General features: G+C 60.1%; 1 protein-coding gene across 2 annotated transcripts in view; it reads left to right on the forward strand.

Moving 5' to 3' along the window:
- Positions 1 to 18,958, forward strand: part of SLC9A3 (solute carrier family 9 member A3) — a 53,476-nt gene that overhangs the window by 26,832 nt on the left and 7,686 nt on the right. For both annotated transcript variants that reach the window (XM_058564414.1, XM_058564415.1), the window contains exons 2-10: positions 4,527 to 4,829; positions 8,583 to 8,743; positions 10,677 to 10,755; positions 11,440 to 11,617; positions 12,475 to 12,695; positions 13,807 to 14,009; positions 14,501 to 14,590; positions 14,709 to 14,779; positions 16,464 to 16,593. In XM_058564414.1, the coding sequence (XP_058420397.1) occupies positions 4,527 to 4,829; positions 8,583 to 8,743; positions 10,677 to 10,755; positions 11,440 to 11,617; positions 12,475 to 12,695; positions 13,807 to 14,009; positions 14,501 to 14,590; positions 14,709 to 14,779; positions 16,464 to 16,593 (1,436 nt within the window). The remainder of the gene's footprint in view (positions 1 to 4,526; positions 4,830 to 8,582; positions 8,744 to 10,676; positions 10,756 to 11,439; positions 11,618 to 12,474; positions 12,696 to 13,806; positions 14,010 to 14,500; positions 14,591 to 14,708; positions 14,780 to 16,463; positions 16,594 to 18,958) is intronic.

The raw sequence follows: 18,958 nt of genomic DNA on the forward strand, positions 1-18,958 counted from the left end.
TGGTGAGTGTTGAATCCATGCAGTCGGAGAGAAGAGGTCACGATGCCACGCTGTAGAGACACAACTGCCTGACAGCAGCAGGCCAGCCTCACAGGAACAACGGGCTGTCCACGGATGCTGCTGCCCGAGAGCCACGTGCAGACCAGAGGGACGTCGGGAACAGACATCTGCGTGGGAGGACTTTCTCTCTGGGGATGGGCAGGTCCTTCGGGTTCACAACTATTTTTAAATATTTTCTTTGTTCAATTCAAGTAAAGTTAAATTGAATGTTAAAAGTTTAGTAGAAAACAGAGGAGTCTTTAAGCATAACACAAAACTCAGAAGCCATAGAACAAAAAGCCAATAAGTTTACCTAAGTAGAAGGTGTCTCATGCACCAAACAACGTAAACATAGTAAAAGGAGAGGTGACGGCACCTTTGGACGTGAAGACAGCCCTACCTCAGCCCTACCCCGTGTGTGTGGCGCCAGCTGTGGAGGACAACCTGGCGAAGGAGAAGCGAATGTCCACAGAAAAGGGAGGAATGTCTCCCAAACGTGGAACGATAACCATACCTCACTTGTCGTAGGAGAATGTTAGATTAGATCTGCCGGGAGATGCAGTTTCTCCCCTGCCTGGGATGAGGACAGGCACGCCCCCCACCTGGCAGGTGTGACAGGCGAGCTCTGTGCAGGACACAGGTGTGCTCTCCACTTTGAAATGCACACGCTCCCACCCGCTTCTAGGGGCCTAGCCTTCAGGAAGGGCGTGTCCACTGTTGTGATGGCCAAGACTGTGATGGCCCTTGCACTGTGTTTGTGTGTGTATGTATTTCTCTCTCGGTGTGTGAAAAGTCCACATGATTCTTCCTGTGCATTTTCAGGGCTTACTTCTGAGCACGGGCATGTGGTCGTGAGTCAGCCTGTCTCTCCTGCACCCGTTTTTCTAATTAATAAGATTTTATAGTAACCAGCCATCACGCAGGAACGGGGCACAGGATTAGCCGATGGTGTCAGCAAGTCCTTCGAGTTCCTCAAGTGCAAAGTTCTGTTGTTGTTGTTCAAGATGAGCCTGGCTCCGTACCTTCCTGCCCCGCTGGCCCCAACGTTGTGGAAGGTAAGTTCACAGTGATCAGGATCCGCTGCAAATCTCTAGTTTTGGAGGAGACTGTGGCTGAGGACTAAATCCTGAAGCTGAAGCGAGCTCCAGGCCATCCCTCACTGCCGCCTGGGCAGGAGCTCTCGAGAGCCCAGGGGTCATCCGGTGCTCCCTGAGCCCGGCCCCGGGCCCTCGTCTTTTGGTCTCCAGTTCCACCTTCCGAGAGGCCCACAGCCCAGCCGCCCCCGGAGCTTCACTGGGCAGGCGCCTGGTTGTGACCTGAAAGAGCGAAAGGAGCAGGTGAGAGAATGTCACAGACGTAACCCCACCAAGCCCCACCAGGCGTGAGGAACAAAAGGAAAACGCACACTTGGAAGAGAAAAGCAGCTTGGGGGAACATGGTCAGAGCTCTGGGGAGTGGCCCTCCACACGGCTGTGGGGGGCTGGCTGGGAATCCGTGGGGACAGGAGAGGACATCGTCTCCACCCTAGAGAAGGGCACCCCTCACCAACGGTCCAGAGGTGTGGGCCGGGGGCAACCGTGACCCCGAGAGGGCCACGCCTGCGGGAGAGAGCATCTCTGGGCAGGGACCACCGGCCTTCCACCAAGCCCGTTAGGAAAGAAGAGAAGAAGATGAACCCAGCTATCTGTGGACATTAATAAGCCGTTATGGAGGCTCCAGATGGAGGGGACACATGCCCAGTCCTTCCTGTGACAGCAGATGGGGTCCAGAGTCCACCACGGAGACCCCGCAGCGTGACTCCCGAGTGGTCATTAGCATGCAGGTTCCTGGGCCGGCCAGGCCCTGCTGAGTCTGGTGTCCGGAGTGGGGCCCGGGACCCACAGGGGTTCTTGCACCGCCCTGTGGGCTCGGCCGGCCGTCAGGCCCGTGAGCCATGGCGGGGGCAGGGACTCAGCCTCCCAGGTCTCTTACCAAAGCACATGGCAGCCTCCATCATCACAGGGCCCACCGGGGGTGCGGCCATCACGGGAAGAAACTAGTTTCTCTGTGCCCTTCACCCTGCGCCTGGGTCTGGGGAGCAGGTGGTGCTGAGGATGGGTCTCGGGCATCGTGTGTGAGCAGAGGTGGGCCCGGGAAGGCGTGCCAGATGCCTGCCCTTCCTTCTCAGCATCCTGGCCCCTCCCAGGCTATCAGAGAGTCTCCTTCTGGGGGGCCTGAGCCTGCAGACCTCAGTGAGGCCAAGCCCTCTGATGTTTTCCTGCTAAGGAGCCTGGGCGAGCAGGCAGGCTGCGCCCAAAGGCAGGGCCCCGGGGACCTGCCCTCTGTGTTCAGAAACATCCTCCCTCATTCGAGGCGGGCACCCTCTGGTGCCATTCATCACATGTGCCTCGACGTATTGGTAATTGTTAGTCACGTTGCAACATTGAGGAACTGGCCTCCCAGGGCCTCAGAGCTCCATGAAGGTGGGACCTCCCTCTGCCAGCTTCCTTGGGGACTATCCTGGGGGGAACAGAGAGGCTGCCCCCTGCCGTGTGTGAAAACTTTCAGAGGGAAAAACGGAACCTTGGTCGGCATTCAGGATGTGCAGTGGGGGCAGGGGGGCTCTGGAGGGCCTGCGGGGCACTAGGGGCAGGGACCCCCAGCGGGTCCTCAGATCCCCGGAGCGTTAACCCATACTGCCTCTACTGGCTGAAAGCTGATCCTTCCCGGAGCTCAGAGCGGGACTGTCGCTGGTGACTGTGGGGTCAGGGAGGCCACGGTGCACCTGGAGGATCCCCTCCTGCACCTGCCACTCTCCTCCTCACCCAGACTTGGAGAGGGCTGTCTCTGGGGATAGAAGGATGATGTGGACCCCTGTCCTGGGGGAGCCCCTCGAGAGCCAGCCCCTCACCCCTGCAATGACCCCGTAATTATAGGTGAGGAAAGAGGGAGGGTGCAGAGCTCGGCGAGGCTGCCTGGTAGGAAGGGTGTGGCTGGATCAGAGCCCTCCAGACCCAGCCTCGCCCCAGAATTCCTCCCCTGAGATGTGCGGGTTAGACGGGTCAGCCTCACCTGCTGGACCCTTGGCCGCTGGACCCTTGTGGGATAGTGCCCTGCGCTCTGCATCCCCGTTCTCCCAGCTGCTCTGCAGGGAGCCAGGGTCCTGTCGTCTCAGGAGACAACTCTCCTTAGAATGTCAAAGAAGATCTCTCAATAAACAGAACTTCGGGAAATGAAAGAGACAATTATCCCAAATATTTAGGCCAAGGGAGTTAACCTCTTCTGTCAACATTCCGACTATTTTGAATCAGGCTTAACATAGGAATTCTCACCACTTTTTTCCCTGGGTCTTAAAATAGAACAAAGGAGGGATTGGGCCCCAAAAGGTCTGTGCAGGTGCCTCACTCAGAGCGCAAGGACTCTGACCCTACGGCCCTGGCGAGGCTGATGGGCCAAGGGGCCCGGGGGCAGAGGGGACCGGCCGGTGGAGGGGGGACCTCTGGGGCCCCACTGTCCCCGGAAAGCTTTAACCTGGGCAGTGAAGCCTCTTCCTGTCTGGGAGCCCCGGAGACCTTGGCATCAGAAGGCTCTATTCCTAGGGGGCTGTGACCCCAGGAGAGCCAGACAGAGGGGACGGCCTGTGTGGGTCCCTCCAAGGGAGATTACGAGGCAGCTGGACTTCAGGCTGGGCATGGGCTCTGCGCCTTGACGAGTTAGTGGGAGGTTAGGTGGCAGTCACCGGATGCAGCACCGAGGGACGAGGGAGGGAAGGGCCTGGGGACACGGGCACCCCGTGCTCTGCCCACCCAGCGTGGGTTTCCTCCGCAAGCCCCAGTGCAGTCCCTCCAGCCTGATTCTATCCTGGGGGCTCTGCCTGCCCGGCAGCCACCTCTTCACACGCCCTCATGGGCTCCCCGTGGGGGGAGGGGGCCGTTTTCTGAGCTGGAGATGGGGAGACACTTGAGGAGGGCGTCCTCTGGGCCAGGTGGCCTGGCGGGGCCTGCGGTGGGCCAGGGGAAGCATTCACAGACCTGGAGGCGGGGCCTTGCCTCCCAGGCCATGTCTGTCCTGTGGTGTCAGCATGGCCCCTCCGGGGGAGGCCGGCCTGTGTGTCCACAGAGCCACTGGGGGGACCACTGAAGGCGTGGCCAGCTTGGCCTCTTCCCGGGTGTGAACAGGGAGGCCCAGAAGGTGGGTCACGGCGTCGCTGGCAGAGCCCAGTTCTGTCCCCGTCAGCTTGTGTGCAGCTTGGGGAGGGGCACCGGCTTCTGGGGGGAACCTGCCCACCATTCATGTCTGTGCTGGCGGCGCCAGAAGTGGGCCCGGTGGGCTCTGCAGATGAGTTGCCTCCGGGGTCCTAAGCTGGCCCACTCCCCGGGGGCCTCACTGGGTGGGCTCTCGGGCCCCTGGTACCCTCTCCCCTCCCCTGAAGTCCTCTACCTGACCCCCCAGGTCAACAGCATATCCCCAACAGAGTCCCGGCCTCCTGACCCCTCTGTCCCCCGCAGGCTTCCACCTGTCCCACAAGGTCACCAGCGTCGTCCCGGAGAGCGCACTGCTCATCGTGCTGGGCCTGGTGCTAGGTGGCATCGTCTGGGCGGCTGACCACATTGCCTCCTTCACTCTCACGCCCACCGTCTTCCTCTTCTACCTGCTGCCCCCCATTGTGCTGGATGCTGGCTACTTCATGCCCAACCGGCTCTTCTTCGGTAATCTGGGCACCATCCTGCTGTATGCCGTCATCGGCACCGTGTGGAACGCGGCCACCACCGGCCTGTCTCTCTACGGCGTCTTCCTCAGCGGCCTGATGGGTGAGTGGGCGTGGTCGTCCACCTGTCTGCCAGGTGGGCTCCTCCAGGGGGCCTCTGTGGGGTGGGCTCTGGGGAGTGGGCACCCATCGGAGTGGGTGCCATCAGAGTGGGCTCTGCCAGGACTGGCTCTGGACAGGCTCTTTTAAGGAAGCTCAGGTGCAGAGCACAGACCTAAAAAGGGGGTGAGTATTTCAGGTCAGCGAGAAGTGTCACCAGTGGGTCCACTTAATCCTCCTGGTATGTTTAAAATAAGGTTTAATTCATAAGTAGCCAGTCCACATGCAGCTCGTCCAGGCATCCCCAGGCCCAGGCACGTGTCCTGCTTGGGAATGGATTCCTGTCTGACCAGGTCGGCAGGCTGGTGGGTGGGGCAGGCGGGAACAGACACAGCTGCTGTCCCTCCCCCTTGCAAGGGAGGTGGGGTCTGGCCTTACTCCCCTGTCACCAAGCCCCCAGAGAAAGAAAGGAGACCCTCCCCCCTCCCCCCACCCCCGGCAGAGGCCAGCACCTAAGCCCAGGATTTCAGAGACGAGCTAAACACACACCTGAGCAGAACCTGGTACATCTGGGTGTCGCTCTACTCAACTTGTAAGAAAAAGCCTCGCCGGCTTCTCTTCTGTCACCAGTTCATCCAAGTCTCTGCTACCTCCCCTGCTGGTGCTTCCCACAGTTTGCGTTACTTAATTCAGTCCTGGCCTCACCCTGAGGGGCGCCCCACACCCCTGGGAGTCGTCCCAATCTGCCTGGGAAACGAGCAGACCAGGGCCTCACACCCCGTGCCGGCCTTTCGAAGCCGAGGGCTGCCCGCTCTGGGGTTGCTACGGCTTCTCATGTATGTCCGGGGTCTGCAGGTGAGAGGGTGGGTGTTGGCACCCACGTGCACTCAGCCTTGGCGTCAGTTCCGCCAGCCAAACCAGCCTCAAGGGTGGGCCCAGTGGCGCTTTTCCATCTGATTGAAAGAAGAGCCTTGTACCACCCTCCCCATGTGGATCGAGACCTTGAAATCCTGATGACAAAGGAGATGCCTCGAGAAAGAGGGGCCAAAGTTCCCCTGATTGGAATGGTCATCTCGCCTGGCACATTTGTCACCTCAAGACTTTGTCCTGACCCCACATGAAGCACACTCCCTCAAGCCCCCTCTGCCATCTGGCACTGCCCACCACGCCCAGTCCAGAGAAACCCGCCAAGGGTGACGTGGGGCCGTGCGCGCCTGGCCAGGCCTCGCAGGGGCGTAAGCTGCAGGCCCCTCGCAGATGTGATTGGTTGACATCTATTGGTGATGTCTTTAAGTGTCCGGGACATACCTAAGACGACGTGGTCACCTCCAGCCGCTGGGCCCAGGGGAATGTCTCTGGTTTAAGCAGGGACTCCTGCTTCCTGAGGGGCCACAGCACCTGAGGCCTGTGACGCAGCTGATCAAGGCTGAGCATCGGCTGAGGTCATGGAGTAGAGTCCATGGGCCAATGAGTCTGTCCTGTTCCCGAGCTCCTGGAGCCAGGAGCTGGACGGAGCTGGGAGGGCAGGGGTGGATCTCTGCAGACCAGTGGCTGGCCTCTGAGGTGCGGCTCAAGGCCAGCCTGGGTTGGGACACAGGTAGGCCTGATAACAGGCATCCTGGGCGGGCGTCCAGGCGGGTCAGCCCAGGATAGGCCCTGTAGAAGCTCCAGGCAGTCGGAGAGTCCCCACAGGTGGGCCTGTGGTGGCGAGAGGGGCTTGGGACATGCAGCCCGGTGGCCATGAGCCCAGAGTCCGGTCCCCGGAACCTTCGTGGCAGGGCCAGTGGGTGGTAGGTCCTGCTAGGGAGGAGGGCAGGCTGCTCCTGGCCCCAGGACACTTCCTGCTTGGCGTGGCTGCCTTCTGGAATGTACTGTCGAACCTCTTGTGGTCCTTGGCAGCGAGAGGCCAACGTTCTGGGAGGTGTTTAAAGATGAACTGGCCCAGGGGCAGCCCCAATGGCCTAGTGGTTAAGTTCTGTGTGCTCTGCCTCAGCAGCCCAGGTTTGGTTCCCAGGTGCAGACCTACACCACTCATCTGTCAGTGGCCATGCTGTGACAGCGACCCACATACAAAATAGAGGAAGATTGGCAACAGATGTTAGCTCAGGGTGACTCTTCCCGGGCCAAAAAAAAAAAAAAAAAGATGGACTGGCCTGGAAGGTGAATGTTGTCTGGAAGCCCCCAGTGTTTGGACCCAGGAAGGTCTGAACGTTCTCACCACAGCATCTGGGGACCGAGAGCAAAACCTGGGACGCCCATTCCAAAAGGGACATTTTAACTCATTGGAAGCTGGTTCTTCTAACACCTGTCACTTCTTCAAGACACGGTGACACTGGCGCCAGGCTGTGGGGTTTTAAGAGCTCACAGGAAACTCCCTTGTGGTCCTGTCTCTCTGCACAGATGACCTCTCGGGGACCGGGGCCAGCTGGACCCTGAGGGAGGGTTGGGAGGGCCTTCATCCAGCCCGTGGCCTTGGCCTCTCCCTGCTCTCCCTCTATCTTCCCTGCTCCCTAGGTGGGCCTCTCGCTGCCCTCAGGCCTGACTGGCCCCCAGGCCCCTGGGGTCCACTGGGGTCCACTTGGGCTGGAGAGGGGGGGCCAACACAAGAAGGCAGCAGGAACGCCCCTGGCCAAGGTCCTCTTCCGACCAAGCCCAGCTGAGAGCAACTGTGATAGGGCACAGAGCTGGGACGGGGCAGCCACATGCGGCCCCCTGAGGTTGTGGGTCCAAGGGACCATCACTGGGAAACAAGTTTGCCTGCGGCCTGTTGGTGATCTGGAACCTGAGATGAATCTGGAAGGATTGCATAGGATGGAAGTGCCTTTCAGCAAAACCTCCCCAGCCGAGGGCGCCCAGGAACCCCTGGGCAGGGGCCACTCGGCCCAAGGAAGTGGGCTGGACTGTGCTCCACGTGGACCCCTCCTTCCGAGGCCCTTTCCTCCTCCCTGCCCCCAGCCCCTGCTCCCCTCCCAGCACCCCCAAACACATCATCCATCGCCCTCCCCTCTGGCCCTCCTCAGTCTCCCATCTGTCTCCTATCTCACCCAGCACCCCCCGCCCGCATTCAGCCCTGATGGAGGCCCTGGGGCTTTCCCCAGGCCAGTCCCTCCCCTGTGAGGCCTGTCCTCCTGTCACCTCCCTTCAGGCCGGTCCCGGATGCTCCAATCTGGGCTGAGATGTCATCCGGGGAGGCCTTTCCCCTGACCCCATCACATCCCTATCACCTTCCCAGCACGTCTGCCATCTGCATCTACACTCACCTTACCCTGGGCTGCAGACTCCCCAGGGCCAGAGTCTGGTTCCATGCTGTGCATGGCCGGGTGCCCCCAGCCCATCGTCCTCCTGTAGCGGGCTCCCTTGTGAGCTGGCCAGGAGGGGACAGCCAGGCCCAAGGGGGGACGAGGGAGAAGACCAGGGCCCATCAGGCTTCTGTGGACAGATTGGGACTCCCCCCACCAGGAGTGAGACCAGCCTTTCCTGAAAGGCTGTGGGAGTCAGTGGGAGGAAGGCAGGCAGTCTGATCCCGGTTTCCACCCCAGCCAGCCCCAGACCTGAGAGAATCGGAGTCCCCACCCTGGGGGGCTCCCATCCCAGCGTCACCAGGCCAGCAACCTGAGGCAGCCCCGAAGGCCAAGGAGAAGAAGTACACTGCCCTCCACTCCCCACAGCCACGTTTCTCTCCCTGGTCCTGGTGGCTTTGAAGGGCTTCCCCCCAGCCCCCAAGGGCTCTCCCCCCATGGCCCTGCTTGTCTTCCAGGAGACCTGAACATCGGACTGCTGGACTTCCTCCTGTTTGGCACCCTGATCGCTGCCGTGGACCCAGTGGCCGTGCTGGCCGTGTTTGAGGAGGTCCACGTCAATGAGGTTCTGTTCATCATCGTGTTCGGGGAGTCGCTGCTGAACGACGCTGTCACAGTGGTAAGCATGCACAGGTGGGAGGTGGAAACATTGTTACCACCCTATGAGAGAACCTCGGCATCCCCTGGGCACCCTGCCATGCCCCTCGTGCGCTTAGCAGAGTAACCACGGGCTGATGACCTCTCCTCCAAGGATGCGGTCCTCGCTCCCTGGCTGGCACCCTGACGGCTCCGTGCACTCAGCAGTGGCCCCACACCAGCTCCTCTCTCGGGATCCCACTCCACCTAACTCAGGACGACTGGCTGTTTTCATCAGGCTTCTCCATTCACTCTTGCACAGTTCTTAGATCCCCCCCCCATACCCTCACGATTGAGGATTTCTCTGTTGAAATCCCACCGTCACTGTTCCCAGAGCAGAGGTCTGTAACTTTGGGTCCACAGTGGTGCCACCCATTACTGATTTTCCTAAAAGAATTGATAAACAAACAAAATCTCACAAGATTAAGGCAGGGAAATCTGCCAGCACTAACAGCGTGCCCGTGAAGGCAGTTATACGCCAGGAGGGGGCGTCCCGGGAGCCCAGCAGGGCCCATGGGTTGACGGGGCTGGAGGGTCCTCCATCAGGACGCGAGGCAGCTCTCTGTAAAGTGAGTACAAGACTCACGGAACCTGAGGGACACTGTCTCCACATCACGGTGGCCACAGGAAGTTTTCACAACCCATCCCCAGACCGGGCCGCTGCCTCCATGGATGCGAATTATTAGGTAACGTGCGTAGCACGGAGTTGCTGCCTCAATACGAGTCAGTCAAGGGGTGTGTCTAGGCCAGGCCCCCCGCGCAGCCCACTGCCCCATCTACCACCTCGGCCCCTAAGGACTTTGCAGACACAGTGGGTGTGACGTTCCCCCTTTGCTCTAAAAGTACCTGTGGCCTCTCTAAGAAATTCTCATTTCTCATGTTCCTTCAGGGTTTAGGAGAGTGAAAAATCCTAAGGGTGTGTTGCACCAGATTTCTTATGCAGTAGATAAGAGCTTCTTGGGGGAATCTGAGACTTAATGAGAAACGTAGCACCAGCTCCTCTGAGCATCGAGGCCTACTCTGCACAGTGGCCTTCACGTCTCCACAGAAGCATGAACTTCTGCCCTAACCAGGGGGTCTTCAGTGATTTCCTACATGAGGCTCCATCTTCTCTCCCACATACGTTTTCACAGAGGCCGGGCAAGCTGTGGTCTGGTTCCCAATGACCTTCGTGGCATGCGCCCCGTCCCTGTGCACACAGCCTGTGCGTCGTCAAACCTTTTGTAAATACAACTTTACACCCCGCCCATTGGGGGTCCTCTCTCCCCTTGAACAGACCGGGAGAGCGCAGACTTGGGGGCACAGAGACGAGTGTCTTCCCGAGAGGCCTGTAGCCCACCCAGAGCAGCCCTTGGCCCCTCGATGTGGAGCCCCAGAGCATGGTGTAGGATTGCTCAGGCTCAGAAAACACAGCTGTCTCCACAGCTATGGCCTCAGATAAGGTTCCTGGGCTTTTTGTCTCAGCGTGTTGGTGGGATAAGGTTTAAACGCCAACATACAGAGACGCCAGGGGGTGCGATCCCACAATCTGGAGTCAACATAACAGTGAAGTCACTGACATGAAGCTCTGGATTTGTCTTGGAAAATGAAATTAAGAATTAAAACGCAATACGTTAGCTTTGTGGTTGTCCCTGCTTTGCCTAGAGTACAAAGGGGCCAGCTTTGCTCCTGAAGGTTCAAGTTTCTTCTAGAACATTGTTCTGCCTCCCATATCCCACCTGCTGGCTCGTCTTTGGCCTTCTTCCTATTGACCATTATTGCCTTGTGATGATTTTCCTCCCAGTGGTTTTCAGTTTCCAAAATAGATGGCTCTTCACTCCAGCCTCAAGTCCACAAGGCCTAGAGCCTGAGACACGGAGAGGTCAGTGCTGACCCAGGGCTGACCTGATGTTTTGTTTGCTTCTCTGTCCCCCCAGGTCCTGTACAACGTGTTTGAATCGTTCGTGACACTGGGTGGTGACAAGGTGACTGGTGTGGATTGTGTGAAAGGCATAGGTATGTGGCTGGCGGGTCTGTGAATCAGGGGTGTGGGGAGCCGGATCTCTTCTCTGGAATGCGGACCACCTCAGGGGCGGCACCTCTCCTGGGCGGGGCTGAGCTCCAGCACCAGGCCTGCCCCTGGGACCCACAGCTGGTGTAAGAAAAGGTGTTTCCACTTCAGAGTCTCTGTGACAAGTCCTTCCTGTCCCTGGCGTGTTTCACAAACACAATTGCGTCAGGTCCCAGCCACCTTGGGAGGCGAGGGTCATTGCCCCGTTAGACCCACGAGGACGTCTGGTTGGAGGATGTGGATCTTGGCATCCTAGGGGATCCTGAGTGTTTCTCTAGGCAGAGAAGCGTGGCTATTCCTGGGGGCCCAGGGCCCTGGTCCTTGCTGCCAACCCACGCTTGTCTCGGTGCTGTCTCCCTGATGGGGGTGGGGAGCGGGCCTCCCGTGGGCCTTGAGACAGTCGCCTCCCCTGCCTTCCATGTTGAGGCTGGGATCTTCAAGAGAGAATCGACCTCTTGTTTGCTGAGCTGTTGGCGCCTCTGTGGGGGGGTTACCAGGCAACCCTGATGAGGAATGGTCTGGAAGGCCAGCCCAGGCCAGTCTCGCCCACGACGCATGGGCCAGGCCACGCTGCCGGCTACAAAGGGCCATTCAGGTGGCCTCAGCGTGGGCATCCTTGGCCCTTGCAGTGTCCTTCTTTGTGGTGAGCCTGGGGGGCACGCTGGTGGGGATCATCTTCGCCTTCCTGCTTTCCCTGGTGACCCGCTTCACCAAGCACGTGCGCATCATCGAGCCCGGCTTCGTCTTTGTCATCTCCTACCTGTCCTACCTCACATCCGAGATGCTGTCCCTGTCGGCCATCCTGGCGTAAGTCTTCCTTCGCTTGAGCAGGCCCCGGAGCTCGGAGCCACCCCTCCCGGGGTCCTGGCGGGCCCTGCTGGGTGGGGTGTGCTGGCGCGCTGGGCCGTGAAGGGCGAGGGGCAAAGGCTGCCACAGGCCCATCACCACAACCCAGCCAAACAGCCGAGCAGCCCCACCCACTACCCACACGACCCGCCCAGGGGAGAGGGCAGGAGTGACACCTTCGCTGCCACTCACACCCCACCCTCCCCCCGCCCCGCGGCCTTTCACAGGCCCTAGCCACCTGGCCCACTTCCCAAGCTGGTGGAAATTCACTGTGGAGCAAAGAATTTGATCTATCTGGCTTTTTAACTAAGGCTCTGGCGGTTTCACAGAGCTGCGGCGCATGCTCTGAGAGACGAGGGAGGGGCTCTGTGGCGTCCCCTGTCCACACGCAGCCCCTCCCAGGTGCTCTGAGTAGGGAGGGCAGCTGCACCCCCAGGGCCCACGTCTGCCCTGCGCCCCTGTCTGAGCCAGCTGGCCTGGCTGTGGACAGAAGCTGAGATGGCCTGTCTGCGGCTCAGGGCTCAGGTGGCGAGAGGCCCATAAACAGTGGCTGTAATGTCGGGTGTGGGGGCTGGGGTGTGGGGGCTGGGTGTGCCCAGCTCAGGGCTCTGATCCCCAGGAGGAGCCCCGTGTTCATGAAGAGAAGGGCTGACCCGTGAGGTGGACGTTTGCCCAGGACACAGAGGCCCTGAGGTGCTGCTGGGATTCGAGCAGGCGCTGGGCCTTGAAAATGGGACCCCTCGGTCCCAGGCCCCACAGGGTCTGTGGGAGCAGAGCCTCAGCCCCTCGGCCTCACGACGCGTCCATCCTGTCTCCAGCATCACCTTTTGTGGCATCTGCTGTCAGAAGTACGTGAAGGCTAACATCTCAGAGCAGTCCGCCACCACCGTGCGCTACACCATGAAGATGCTGGCGAGTGGGGCCGAGACCATCATCTTCATGTTCCTGGGTATCTCGGCCGTGGACCCCCGCATCTGGAAGTGGAACACAGCCTTTGTGCTCCTGACCCTGGTCTTCATCTCCATATACCGGGCCATCGGTGAGGGCACTGGGGGGACTGCAGGGGGACAGGGAGATGGGGGAGTGGTGGGAGGTCAATGGGGTTATGGGGGAATGATGGGGGTGGGGGAGATGATGGAGGAGACGATGGGGGGATGGGGTGACGAGGGGGGTGATTAAGGGGAAAATGGGGGGACAATGGTGGGGTGATGGCGGGGACCGGCTGCGGGGAGTCCATGGGCACCGGGGACATCGCTTTTGCTGCCAGCCCCCTTGGAGTGCACCTCAAAGCCCAGAGAATGGAGATTCAGGAGCCCTTGTGAGGGGGGGGGGCCTCAGACCAGCCTGGCCATTGGTCATCCTCAGGGAAAGTCTAGGCCTTCTCACAGCCCTGTTGCCTCATGACTGAGATAGTACAACTGGAGGTCAGGTTGGAAGGTTCCGGAACCCCAGGGAACCCATCTGGTTTCCCACTGATTCACTCTGGATGTGGCCACTAGTCGATGATGGGGACAGCATCACCCACTGAGGAAATGGACTGTGGTCCCTGTGAGTAGGAGGCCCCGCTGCCCCCTCCCACCACGGGTTACTCGTCCCTGGTGTTCGGTGCCTCGGGGGCTGTGACCAGGGACCAGCCCCAGAGGACTACCACCCGCTCCCCACAGTTGCTAAGGACTAAGGGCTCCACGGAGCAGACACCATGGTGGGTGGGGTCGCTTTCTCCCTGCCGCCCTCACTGGGTGGCCTTTGATCCTGGAGCTGCCACAACGCCAGGTCTCGGTCACTTAGAGCCACAGTCAGGCCGAGACCTGGGAATTTCCAGAGCTGTTGGGAGCAGCTTCCAAAACTGCAAACCTGGGGTACATGGAGTGTCCACAGGGGCAGGTTTGATCCCTGGCTGAGAGAGGGCACAGGCCTGGTTCCAAGGTGGACAAAAGGATGTGGGGTCAGGAGGGCTACAGGGGGTTTCACTGTCCCATAAGTGGGACGCAGCCTTTGCCTATCGCCACGTCCCAGTCCTAGGAGGAAATCCCCAGACGTCATCCCTGAAGGGAGGGTGATGCAGGGGCCTTGCCTGCGTGCCCCCCGGGGAAGTGCCCGTGGGAGGAGCTGGGTGGCTGGTGGGGCTGAGCGCACCCCTGGCCCTGCAGGTGTCGTCCTGCAGACCTGGGTTCTGAACCGGTACCGGATGGTCCAGCTAGAGATCATAGACCAGGTGGTTATGTCCTACGGCGGCCTGCGTGGGGCCGTGGCCTACGCCCTGGTTGTCCTTCTGGACGAGAACAAGGTCAAGGAGAAGAACCTCTTTGTCAGCACCACCATCATTGTCATCTTCTTCACCGTCATCTTCCAGGTAAGCGCCTCGGCGCCCGCCCTCCTGGTGCCCCAGTGCCCCTCCAGGAGCCTTCCCAGCCTCCGGGCCCTAATTGCTTTTATAATTTTAGTAACTAGGAGCCGTTTTGTAGGTTTTCCTGTGGCCCCACTGGGGACGCAGCACGATTTGGCCTAAAAATGTCCCTCCTCCGCCGTCTGGTTAACGAAGCCCCAGTCGACGCTTCCTGAACCAGATGCACCCACGAAGGCAGCCCAGTTCAGATTAGCTTTTGGCTAATCTGAGGAGCCCATTGCAGGGCCTCAGGGGGCATCAACATGACCCGCAGGTGGCGAGCTGTGGCTGGGGCTCCTTTCTGCAGGGAAGCACACAGATCAGCCCAGGTGCCTTCACCCCGTGTGGGTGTGGTGGGCTCAGGTGTAGATTCACACACACAGGTGGCTCAGTGGGCCGGAGCAGGGCGTGGGATGGGGCCTGCCCCACCGTCAAGGTCAGTGCACCGTGTCTTCCAGGGCCTGACCATCAAGCCTCTGGTGCAGTGGCTGAAGGTGAAGAAGAGTGAGCACCGCGAGCCCAAACTGAACGAGAAACTGCATGGCAGGGTAGGGAGAGGGGAGGGGAGGGAGGAGGAGGGGGAGGGAGAGGGACTGTCATGTCCTCTGGGACGCACGGGGAGGGGCTCTCCAAGTGATGCTGACCCACTTGTCTTTCCTTCGAAAGGCTTTCGACCACATCCTCTCAGCCATCGAGGACATATCAGGGCAAATTGGACACAATTATCTCAGAGATAAGTAAGTGGCCGGAGCAGCCCCTGGCTGGACTGAAATGGGGAGATTCAGAGGCACATTTGTCTCCGCTGTTGGTTTCCTCTCCCTCCTCCTTTAACAATGACTGTAGGACCCTCAGGGTATAGAGAAATTCCACAGAACCATAGGACCATGACTTCACCATGAACCTAATCTCACAGAACCCTGGCTACCCCAAGAATACTGCATTCAGAGGAGCCAGAGGGCTGCTGGCAAATTATCTGGGTCCCCCTCCTACCCCTGGGACTTCCTCCTCTTCCTAGAATCCCCCTCCTCCCCTGGAATCCCCTTCCTCCTCTGGAATCTCCCTCCTCACCCTGGACCCCCCTCCTCCCCCTGGTGCCCTCGCTTCCCCTGGGACCCCATCCTCCCCCTGGAGCCCTTGCCTCCCCCTGGAGACTCCTCCTCCCCTGGGACCCCCCCCTCCTCCCCTAGGACCCCCTCCTCCCCCTAGGACCAGCTTCTCCCCCTGGAATGCCCCTCCTTCCCCTGGGACCTCCTCCTCCCCTGGAATGCCCCTCCTCCCCTGGGACCCCCCCCCCCTCCCCTGGAATGCCCCTCCTCCCCTGGGACCCCCTCCTCCCCTGGAATCCCCCTCTTCCCTGTGGGATATCCCTCCTCCATCTGGGATCCCCTCCTCCCCCTGGGATCCCCTTCCTCCCCTGGGATCCCTCCTCTCCCTGGAACCCCCTTCCTCCCTCTGGGACCTCCCCTCCACTCCCTGGAGTGCCCCTCCTCCCTATGGGATTCCCTCCTCCCCCTGGAATCCCCCTCCTTCCCTTGGGACCCCTTCCTCCCCCTGGGATCTCCTTCCTCCCTGGGACCCCCTCCTCCCCCTGGAATTCCCCTCTTCCCTGTGGGATCTCCCTCCTCCCCCTGGAATCCCCTCCTCCATCTGGGATCCCCCTCCTCCATCTGGGAACCCCCTCATCCCCCTGGAACCCCCTCCTCCATCTGGGATCCCCTCCTCCCCCAGAAATCCCTTTCCTCCCTCTAGGATACCCTCCTCCCCCTGGGTGCTCCTCCCCCCGATGTCTGGCTCGTGGGGCACTGGGTCTCGTCTAGGAGTCCCTTTTTAAGTCTGGCCTGGCCCACTCCTCTGCTGACCCGAATAGCTAGTCAATGTTCTAACTGTGCTGGATTTAAAGCCTCCCTCTGGCCAGCCTGGTTCTCTCTATGTGTGAGAGCTGGGGGGTTTCTCCTCCCCCAGCCTGTCCCGGTAAAATGTGCCCCCGTCACTGCGGCCAGAGCCCCGGGACCCCTGCCCTCCCCAGCTCCACCCTGTCCTCAGCCCACCTTTCTGGAGGGTTAGGTAGTCACTTAAACCTGTTTTCCATATTGTAGTAGATGAGAAAACGTAATCCGCCATTTTATGTTCATGCTCATGACAACCGCCATCCGTAGGAAGGCAGGAACAAAGCGCGGATGGTGAAATGAGCATTAGGTGGTGAGACTGAGATTGTTATAATGAACAGAAGGCAGAGGGAGCGAGACGGGGCGTCTTCTGTGTCCTGGCCCAGCTCCTGGGAGGCCATGTCTATTGCGAGTCTGAGCACTGGCAGGAGGACCCTCTGCTCCCGGACTCCAAATGCTGCTGAGGTCCCGTCCGTCCCGGGGCCACACCCACGGCCCACTGAGAGCTGACATCTGTATCGGTTTGACCCCCCAGGTGGTCCAATTTTGATAGGAAATTCCTCAGCAAAATCCTTATGAGAAGGTCAGCTCAAAAGTCACGAGATCGGATTCTGAATGTTTTCCATGAGCTCAACTTGAAAGACGCCATTAGCTACGTGGCTGAGGTACCAGAACATTCCATTTGTTCTCTTTATTGGAGTCAGGGGCTAAAGCAAGAGATGGACATGGGATGTGAACACCCACTGGGGTCTGGGGCAGTGGGCCGGGGGCCGGGGGGGTGGGAGGCCTGCACTCTGCACACGTCCGTCTGCACCCTGAGGCCACAGGGCGGGGTGGGGTGGGGACAGCTGCCAGGCAGCATCCTGCTGTTCTTGACACACCCCACAGGTTCATATGAGGCTCATGGGTCCTCCGACACCCTGAGAGTGGGTTATGTCACAGCTCCCTCTCACTCACGGGAAACTGAGGCACGAAACCCTCCCATGACCCTCTCTAGGACACTGGTGCTGGTGGGTCTGAGATCTGAGGCCAGGTAGGGAGTTGTAGGGCCCCGCCCCCTGACATACATGCACACACAGACATACACATGCATGTGCATGCATGCCTACAAATGCTCATGCATGCACACATATGCACATGCATGCACACACGCGTGTGCACACACCCATGTACACACAGAGAGGAAACCAGCAAGGACATCTTCTCAAGTCCTGTGGGGTAAGCATGGGTCACACCCTACCTTCTCCGCGGACCTGCCCCCAAGTCCCTGAGGCTGATGGAGTGGAGAAGGCTCTTCAGTGACTGGTGGCCAGTGCCTCCAAGGTGTGGGGTAATGAGCGAGGCACGGGGTGCAGGTGGGAGGACGAGGGACTGCCAGCTGCACAGGCTGCACGGTGACTCTCAGGACCTTGCTGTGTCTGACGCCACATTCTCCATGCCAGCCCACAGCCACTCACGGTCAGGACTCGGGCTGTGTCAGATATGACACGAGCCGTGGCGGGTCTCAGGTCAAACCTCACCCCTCATGGGACACGCAGCCCCGCCGGCCCCTTCCCCGGTGGCCACACGCCTCCTGGCAGCACTTCCTGGTTTCTCAGTGCATACATGTGACCATCATGTGGCCTTTGCATTGATCCCCCAGCTGCCTCTGTCCCATGTGTGTCCCCATGCATGCCCCTGGGCCCCGAGGCCACCTGGCGCCTCACACAGGCCTGGGTCCACGTGGACCCCGAGCTTGCTCCTCCCTGCCCCAAATGTCATCTGTAACAGCAACTGCCCTTGCAGGCTGTCCCCACACAGCCCCGCTGGGCACTGCTGCCCACTAAGGCGTCCAGCATCCACAGCGATAGAGCCATTCCAGAAACCTGCCTAGGCCTCCTCTGAGGGGCTCTGGCAGGCGGCCCAGCCACAGGGAGCCGTCAGGGCCTGACGGCCAGCCTGGGTACGGGCTCCACCTCTCGAATGGTTTATAACTCGGCAATCCACGCCCTCACTTTGTTCCCTCGGAATCTGCACGATTTCATTCCTTCACGTGACTCCAGGGCCTAGGACTCAGCATTTCATTCCTGCCCTTGGTTCCTTCCCGAGTGCTGGCTCGGATCTGCACAGAGCCTGGTGAGCCTGGGGTCTCACTCCCATCCCGAGGGACAGGACCCTCTAGGAAACCCCATAGGCCTCACACACAGAGGTGCAGTTAAAGGCCTGGAAGTCTCTGTTTGTTCAGAGGAGAAAATGATTCCATCTCCAGTGGGGCTCGTCCACCCCAAATGCGTGGCCCAGCGCCACCCCGGGTCTCTCTGAGGGATGAGGTGCCTCCTGGCAGAGGGAGCCAGGGGCCATTGGGAACTATAGAAGGAGAGCAGCCCCTAAACCATCCACTGAGCCAGCACCACCCAACCCTGCTCCACCCAAACCCAGGCACGTGCTCCAGGCTCCAGCAGGGGCAAGGCCGCCTCAGGGGAGGCCGTGGGACAGAAGCTACTGGAAGATTGTCGTCTGCACCTCTGACCCCGGGCTGAGAAAGTTCAGTGCACGACCCCTGTCCTCTGTGACCATGGACCCTTCGTGGCCTTGGAGCCCAGATGGGGGTGGGAAGGTGGGGGGTGTCCTGACGGCATGGGCTGGGAGTCTCGGGGGTGCCTCGAGATGTGTGTTATCCCGGTGGCGTCCCCCTCCGATGGCCACATCCTCTCTCCTTGGGACACTCCATGGTCCCCAGCCCCCATGTGGGTGACACAGGCTCCTGGCAGGGCCCCCAGCCTCACCTCTGCCTGCTGCCCATCACGTGGAGTGCCCTGACCCCTGACCTATGTCCGTGGGCTCCTCGCTGGTCAGGCCTGGCTCTGCCTGCTCAGACCACATGAGGGAGTGGCATGTCCACCTCGGCTGTGCCAGTGAGCAGCAGCCTCCTGCAGAGCCACCCACACCATCAGCTCTGCCCTTAGCAGGTTGGCCCCAGAGCCAGCTGCCCATCCCACCCTCCCCTAAGGGGTCACCTGCTTTCTCTCCTGACAGCCCCCTTGACACAAG

The sequence above is a fragment of the Diceros bicornis genome, chromosome 20 (genome assembly GCF_020826845.1).
Source record: "Diceros bicornis minor isolate mBicDic1 chromosome 20, mDicBic1.mat.cur, whole genome shotgun sequence".
NCBI classification, from domain to species: Eukaryota; Metazoa; Chordata; class Mammalia; order Perissodactyla; family Rhinocerotidae; genus Diceros; species Diceros bicornis.